This window comes from Caenorhabditis briggsae (assembly GCF_000004555.2).
Source record: "Caenorhabditis briggsae complete genome, chrIV, whole genome shotgun sequence".
In the NCBI taxonomy this organism is placed as follows: Eukaryota; Metazoa; Nematoda; class Chromadorea; order Rhabditida; family Rhabditidae; genus Caenorhabditis; species Caenorhabditis briggsae.
In genome coordinates this window covers 5,886,007-5,894,100 of record NC_013487.2, presented here as the reverse complement: position 1 = coordinate 5,894,100, position 8,094 = coordinate 5,886,007, and the positions used below count along the sequence as shown (strand labels likewise).

Below are 8,094 nucleotides of genomic sequence, written 5' to 3'. Positions count from 1 at the left end.
AAAGAGAGATTTGGTGCCTAAATCGTTCTGAAAATGTTCATTTCTGAATCGCAAGTCGAACTGAAAAAACGATTGAAAACATATATGCTTGTAAATTCGATGAAACCGAAACTTTTGCTAAGAGAAGAAAAGGAAAATCTATTTGTTTTCTAAACATCTTTTTTCTAGTTTAAAAAAATTTGGATTTCCTGGTAACTTAATTCAAATGGCTAAGAATCTTTATTGGGAACTTTTTTGTCAGGTTTTCTCAAGAATAGATTTACCTTTCACTTTTTTTCCAACTTTCCCATAAGATAAGTTATTTGTTTTTTGAAAGTAGGCCAGAAAAGGTATTGATTATCCGAATGAAGGGATTTCAAACGTTTTAGCAAAATCCAGACATCCTACGAAACTCATAGAAAGCAGAACATTTATCTTTTTCTCTTACATTCGTGTTTACCTAAATCTTTCCTTAATTGAGCCGAAAAACTAAAGAGAAAACACAAAAATTAGGTTGAAGACGTCAAAAATTGAGAAGACCTTTCTCTGCGTCTCTTCGCTCTAGTGTGCTAGTCAATGGGGCGCGTTTGTATCATTGTGCGGGAACGAATTCTAGCGAGTGCCATTCCGAAGGGGGGGGGGGTGCGATAGGTCGAAGGCATTTGAGAACTCTCAAAACAGCGTTGTTCCAATTGGAGTTCGTTCAACACAAGTTATGCTTGTGAAACAGTGAAAATCAGAAGTAATTTTTAATGAAAAATCACCAACTTTTTACAAAATTTTCAAGAAAACAGAGTAGTTTTTTAAACAGTTTTCATCAGGACAGAAGTTTTGGGAGATTCAGGAAACTTCGGTTTCAGTAGCAGCATTTCAATTACGAAACAAAAAACTTGCGAACAGTTAAAGGGGGAATCCGACCAAAATTTTTTTGTATTAAAATGTTTCAAAAGTTATCTATTTTTCGAATATTATTGCGAAAAAATTTGAAAGAAATCCGAAATCCCCGAAAAACGCCGTTGAAAGTGAAAAAAATTCAAAAAAGGAGCCGCCGAGGGACGAGGATTTGAATTCCCACGCAGTGAGAAACCTAGGCCACGGCGCCTGATTGCATTATTTTCAAGTGACCGACAGTGTTTTTTAACGTTTTTTACCTGTCGGAGATAAAAGCGAATAAAATCCGGAAAAATTGTCCGGTAAGAAAGTCGCGTCCCACGCGTGGTCTAGGTTTCTCACTGAAAATCCTCGTCCCTCGGCGGCACCTTTTTTTTAATTTTTTCCTTTTCATCGGCGTTTTTCGGGGATTTCGGATTAAAAAAAAATTTTTCGCAATAATATTAGGAAAATAGATAACTTTTAACACATTTTTATGCAATAAAAAATTTGACCGGAGTCCCCCTTTAAGGAAACAGAAACAATGAAGATATATACAGATTGGCAAAATAATCATGAAGATTCTTTTTGAAGGTTTTTATAGAAATTATTTCTTGAATTTTTATAAATTTAAATTAGTTTTCAAGAATTAATAAGTTACAATATTTTTAATGTAGAGTATTTCGATCACTTTTTGCAGTCTGGAATATTCGACTCCCTTTTTTGTTGTTTTTCGTCATTTGTTCAGAAACATTGCAAGAAGATGACTGGTCTGCAATACAATCATTTAAAAAAATTTTGAACTTTTCATTGAAATTGTCTTTAAAATTTTTATGAAAATAAGTTTTTTTATAAGCTTTCAATTTGTTTTCACAATATAATAATTTTGCCATTTTTATTCAGAACTGTGCCTTTTTTCATTTTTCAACGACAACGATATTTGTTTTGAAATTCTTAAAAGAAATTTGTCCATGATTCAGAACCTCATGAAATAGAACAAATACAATTATTTACATGGCGGGAAATAACCATGAAGAAATCTGAATTTTTCATTGAACAATTCAAAGTTTCAATAAAGATCGGTTTCAATTAGTTTTCAGAAGCGCCATTTTCATTTGGAATCTTGTTGCTGATGAGAGAATGGTAAGTTTTGATTCTCCACTGATTTTTTATTTTCTTTATTTTTGCTTTGTCCTATACTAACAAAATCTATGTATCTCAAAGTTTCCAAATTTTCCTGTGGGAAAAAACTACCAAAACTTCAAAGCAAACTTGAAAATTCTTGACAATAATTAGAAAAATACTCAAAATGAAGATTCATGAAATTTTCAGGATAACTGTGAAGATTTTTTTCTTTTGTCACTTTTCAATTTTTCGAGAAGGTTTCTATATGGACTGAGTTTTGTAACTCTGAGAAAAAAGCTGGTCAAAATTCAGAACCTCATGAAACAGAAAAATTACTATTTGCAGGGATAGCTCTGCAATAGAATCATGAAGAAATTGTGAAACTTTGTTTAGGAATTTTAAATTTTCCGAAAAAATTAGTTTACAAGTTGGAATGATTTTCATCCTTTTTATTGGAAAAATGATATGTGCCTGATTATAAAATGAAAACTTTCGACTCCTCATTTTTCAACAAGAGATTTTTTTGGAAGAAAATTTTGCTATATGCATAAAGCTTCGCATTTCCGAGAAACAAGTTTTTCACACTTCAGAGTTTCAGGAAACAGAAAAAAAGTTTTTGAAATGATCTGATTCTTCTGAAATACAACCATGAAGAAACCTTTGAATTTTTCATCGAAAATTTAATAGTTTCAATGAAAAATGGTTTCAGTTAGTTTTAAAAGCGGAAAGATTTTTGCCATTTTTACTGCAAGGACTCTTATCATATAGTATGTCTGTTACTGACTTGAAAATTGGAATTTTTTGACTCTCAACTAATTTTTTTGAGCAATTGATTTTCTATCCAATATTGTCTCCCATAATGCACTTCCATTTCATTTTTCCCACACCAGATAACATCAAAAAACAATTCGAATTTCACGAATCTCCTAAAACTCTTATTGTTCCATCACCACCATCATCTCATTCTCCTCCAATTATTATAGTACAAATACAGTAGGAGGTGGCGAAATAAGGCAATCGAAACGGAGGGATCATAAGTGTGTAAACTCTCATCTCGGGTGCTCGAATTCGCACATCTCAAGTGCCTGCGTCTCCTCACATCTGACACTATTTCTCTCCGGGGGATGCTACCATATACAGTGCTTGAGAAGAGAGCGAAGAAAGTAAAATGTCTTCTTTTGGAATTTATTTTGGGTCTTCTTCGTCTGTGCTCCACCTCTTTGTTTCTGACGGAAAGCAACTCATCGAATTTCAATTATAAGGTCATTCTTGGGCTGTTTTTAATTTTAAATCTGTTTTCGTTGTTAATTTTTTAGGCATTTCTTCCAGATATATCGGGATGAGGGTAAGTTTACTACTGGTTTTTGCGATACTTGGACAGCAATTTCAAGTGACTTTTACCTATTTTTGGAATGAAGCAGCGACCACTAATCAGAGGTAAAAACCGATTTTAACTTCTTATCCTTGGCTAGTTAAAAATTTGTACATTTTGTCTACACTTTTTCGAACTACCTGAAAACCTGTGATAGAAAGGCTCCTTGTCTCTAAACTTCGACTCGAAATTCCTAGTTTCCTATAAAAGAAATCAAAAAGTGGTCAACTAAAAAATTTTTTGTCACAAAACCAAACACTTATTTTTTCAGTTGTCCGCTTTTTGATATCTCTTACAAAAACCGGCTTTGAAACAGTTTTTTTTTCTGTATGCCGTTGGTTTTAGAAACAACAACATTGGATATCTAAAACTGCAAAATCTTTGGAGATTTCTGAAAAACATGTTTCTAAAAGTTAAAGTAGCCTATTTCTAAGAATCCTAAATACTCAAAAAATTGAAAACAATAAGAGCTTGAAATACCCTTTTTATGTACCCAAGGCTACTGGGCCTCTCGATCGAAGCTTTAGACTTACGGTGTTCATAAGATGTCACAGACTTTGCAGGGGTAACTATCTTTAGTCGGAGTTTTTTTCTCAATTTTTTTCCACATCAATTCCTTAGGGCTCCACTCTAAACACCTTGTAACTCACAACCATGTGAAACATAAACTTTTGAAAATTTCAGACCCGCTCCCTCTCCGAACGGCAATACTCCATCGAATTTGGGATGTTTCATGTGCACCCAACTCCTCTCCGTCACCAAGCACCGAGTCGGTTTATCCGAAAACCAGCTAAGAAATCAATTGTACGAAAAGTGTCGAGTACTTCCGTCAGTCTTCAAGGTGCCCAAAAAATTCAGATTCTGAGTTTTGAAAAACAATCCACGATGTTAGGAAAATTTACAGGAGCAGTGCTTTGCTTTCGTGGAGACGTCGCTTCCCGAAATCTATTACTCGATTAATTACGATTTGTCGTCGAAAGATGTTTGTGTGAGAATGAACTTCTGTGATGAACAGAATCCCTTTGCGGTGAGTGTTTATTATATCATGTCCGATCTACACAATAAAATTATCTTGTCCAAAGCTAAACATTAAATAGTGATGGAACAGTAATCTTGAGGATCATTTTTCGAAGTTTCAGGTCGGCGGTCCCCTACCCCCAATCGAGTCATCCACCATGTTCCCTGAAGATGACATCGAAGAAATTGAGATTCCAACCACTACAACCAGAAGACGTACCACAACAACTACTACACTTCCCACAACCACTACACGAGCAACGACTACAACTACACGAAGCCCTCCACCATCACCTCCGATGGTTCCAGAGAGAAGAGAAGAGCGTACAGATCGAATTGGGCATAAAAATGTTCTTGAGGTTAGTTACTACTGTTTCATGATTTTTTCGAAGAGAACTGTTTTCTGTTTGTTGCATTACTCGTTGCGTTGCAGTAATGAAATGACTTCAAAAACGGTTGATACCTGTGTGACAGGACAACTCTCAAAGTGACAATCTTTCATAAAAAGGCACTTTTCTTGCTGTTTCTCAAATTGGACGAAAAACGTTTCTTTTCGTGTTTTCCAGTGGAGTTGACTGAAGTTGACATACATATTTGAAAGCAGAAACATCATCGAAAAAAGAAATTGTTTCAAAAATATGTTTTACATCGTAAGAGTAGTCTGAAAATTAAATAACGCCTCTAATTGAAAAAAAAAACTGTCATTTTTGAAAATCTGAAAACTAGAACTATGCTCTAATAGCCAGCTAGAAATCACAGAATTGGTTTTCTTTTCAATTTTCCGGACTACTTGACTATCTTAGAGCCTTTCTAATTAGGACATGTTTTGCTTTAAAATTTGATAATCAAACTTAATATTAATGAATCTAATAGAATGTCATGATATACGTACACTCTGAGCTCAATGATCTCAATTCCTATAAAAGATGTTAAAAATCTGTCAACCGATAAAATGTTGGTCATAATTTCATCAAGCCTCTATCAGTTGAAAAATTTCTGATATCTCTCACTGAAGTTGAGATAACTGAGCTCAAAATACAAACCTCTTTTAATAATTCGGATTATTTGAAACAACGGTGGGTCCACAAATCAGATTTGAAAAAAAACTGAGATATTTTCTGTTTTACTGACATCATTAAAATGACTGAGCCTTGCGATTAATATTGTGCAAAATACAACTAGCTTGAATACAAACACTATACAAAAACTATACAATTAAAAAAAAACTACTTTCATAAACTTCACAAATTCAGAATAAAATATGTTTCAATCAACTGATAATCGCATCCTTCACAAAAAATTAACAATGCTCACATCCATTTGTCTTTTCAGATAATAATTCCACCACCACTTCGTCCAAAATATGTGTCTCGAAATACAATCGTTGAAACTTCTCGAGAAAAAGTGGTGGAGAAAGAAGAAGTGGTAAGAAGAAATCAATTGATTTCATTATTTTTTCTAACTGTTTTGTTATTCAGGACGAAAAACGATTGACATGCTCTTTCTGCGAACGGATGCTCGAGAATGCCAAAAATTATGCAGTTACGTCGAAGGTGAGGAGGCCAAATTAAAAATAAACATATTGCTTTCCCGAAAAAACCGTGGAACTAATTTTTTGAATGTTTCTATCAAACGAAAAGGCTATTGTGAAACTGTAAAAATAATACTGTTTCAGGGTATGATTACATTTTTGAAATTTTTCAAAAAAATAATTTTCAATGTGGCCACATGTGGGTATTTTCAAATTTTTTACTGCTTTATTTGGTGCAAAAAACGTGTTTTTGTATGAACACTCTAGAAATTTTCTCAAAAAACGGTATTTATTGAAAAACAAACCTATAGTTTATATCTTACAGGCTGTTGGCCTGCTCTACATAATCTAATTAACTCTAATTAAGTGGAGTAATCTAACAATTCCAGCCAAACACAGTCTTTGAAATTTTGTTTCTACAGTAACCTATTGTATTTGGGATCAGTATAACTTGAAAACCACCACATCTTCTGACCGCAAAAAGCTCTTGTTTAAGTAAGATGGTCTTTCGAAGCGAAAAGTTGTTAGAAAGCCTTTATTGTCTGAAAACACCAATAGTTCGAAATTCAAACAGATAGTATATTTTTTCTGTTTCAAATCGTCCTTATTTCTCACTCCTGTCATTGAATTTGTTATCGGTTTAATTCTTACACACTTTTCTTTAAAAATTATAGACGGACATAACCTCATTCGCCAACACAGCCTGTGCATCGCTTCCCAAAGGACGAACCTCTGATCAGTGTTACCAAATGGCTGATAAGAAAATCGCAGAATTGGCGAAATTTGTGGATCAACAAGTGGTAGATGCTCTGTGGTGCGCCGAATTGAATCGGTGTTGAGAAACGAGAAATTTAATGAAAACCTAATTTATTGAATCATGACATGAATAAATCTATGAATCAACATGAAGACTTTCAGACATTTATTCTGGAAAATGTGAAACAGAAATTAATCAAAAAATCTTTATTTCTCAAAAAAAATCATTTTTCAGTTTTCTTTGATTTTTTAACCCGATGCTTTGTAGAACAACTGAACGTGACAATTTCGTTTTTCTCGGATAGAATAGTGAGATCTCCAGTGTCCGGATAACGTTTTACATTGATCTGAAAATATTTATTTTTTCTGTTTCAACTTGTTAATACTAAGTGATTCAAATATTATTAGAGTGTTTCATGTTTGATGAACTAAAATCAAAAAACCAAATCCCACCTGAATTCTCTTCTTCAGTTTTTCCTCAACTGGAACAACTGCTACCGGTGGCTCCGGTTTTTTCTCTTCCACCACTTTCACTTCTTCTTTCTTCTCCCCGATTTTCGGAGACTCTTCCACTTTCACAGGTTCCTCTTTTTTCGGCTCCTCTTCAACCTTTTTCGGTTCTTCTGGAACTTTCTCTAAGATTTTCTCCTCTTCTTGCTTCACAATTGGCTCTGGTTTCCGTTCGGGAGATTTCTCTCGTTGAGTTGGTGCCTCGGAAAGGAGGGATTCTTTCTGAAAAGCGAATGAAGGTGAAATTCCAATGTTTTTATTATTTCGGTATGCAAAAATTGAATCTGTGGAAGAGAAATTCTGTTGGCCGCGGCCACGGCCGAAAAAGCAAATTTATTTTTTCGGTTTTTGTCCGTTTTCCGGCAATTTTGTAGATTTCGAAAAATTTCATTTTCCGACTTGTCTGGGGATTTTCAACACAAAAATTGTCGAAAATCAATAGTAATCGAAAAAAAAGGACCGATAATTTCAAGTGGTGGTGGTTTTCGTCATTTGAACCGTTGGCCACGCCCACAAGCAAATTCTCTTCCACAGCTTTTTTTGATATTGTCAGAATTAAAGAAATTGTCAGCCCGTGTTTGCAGACTCCGTACAAAAATTACAGTCTTTTACACTGAGTCTGCAAACACACTTGTGACAGTGTTATGATTCCAATGACACTAGTCGTGTCACATCATCCAAACTATTAAGCTGATGGAAATTCAAGAATATGGTGAAACTTAAATTTTTTACTCCAGGTGGTTTCCATCAAAGTTTTGTCAAGAAGTTTAATAAGACTAACTATAAGAACACATTTAAAAATATCGGGATTTCAACAACTGGGCTAAACTGGCCCACGATCCAAGGGTACATCGAAAAAGGGTACATCGAGGGTACATCGAGTTCTTAGGGTACATTGGTTCTGAGGGTACATGGGATCTTAGACTGTAAGGCG

At 34.4% G+C, this 8,094-nt stretch overlaps 2 protein-coding genes across 2 annotated transcripts in view; one reads left to right on the top strand and one right to left on the bottom strand.

The window, feature by feature from the left end:
* Positions 1 to 3,313: 3,313 nt before the first annotated feature.
* Cbr-spp-7 lies at positions 3,314 to 6,733 on the top strand (the record flags this gene model as incomplete). The annotated part of the gene is made up of 7 exons (XM_002633838.1): positions 3,314 to 3,411; positions 4,031 to 4,187; positions 4,251 to 4,373; positions 4,486 to 4,722; positions 5,696 to 5,788; positions 5,842 to 5,916; positions 6,569 to 6,733. The coding sequence occupies 7 exons, from the start codon at positions 3,314 to 3,316 to the stop codon at positions 6,731 to 6,733; spliced, it is 948 nt and encodes a 315-aa protein (XP_002633884.1).
* Positions 6,734 to 6,874: 141 nt separating this feature from the next.
* Positions 6,875 to 8,094, bottom strand: part of CBG19947 — a gene marked incomplete at both ends in the record, with an annotated part of 14,780 nt that continues 13,560 nt past the window's right edge. Inside the window, 2 exon segments of the mRNA XM_002633839.1 lie at positions 6,875 to 6,997; positions 7,104 to 7,378. Of these exon segments, the coding sequence (XP_002633885.1) occupies positions 6,875 to 6,997; positions 7,104 to 7,378 (398 nt within the window).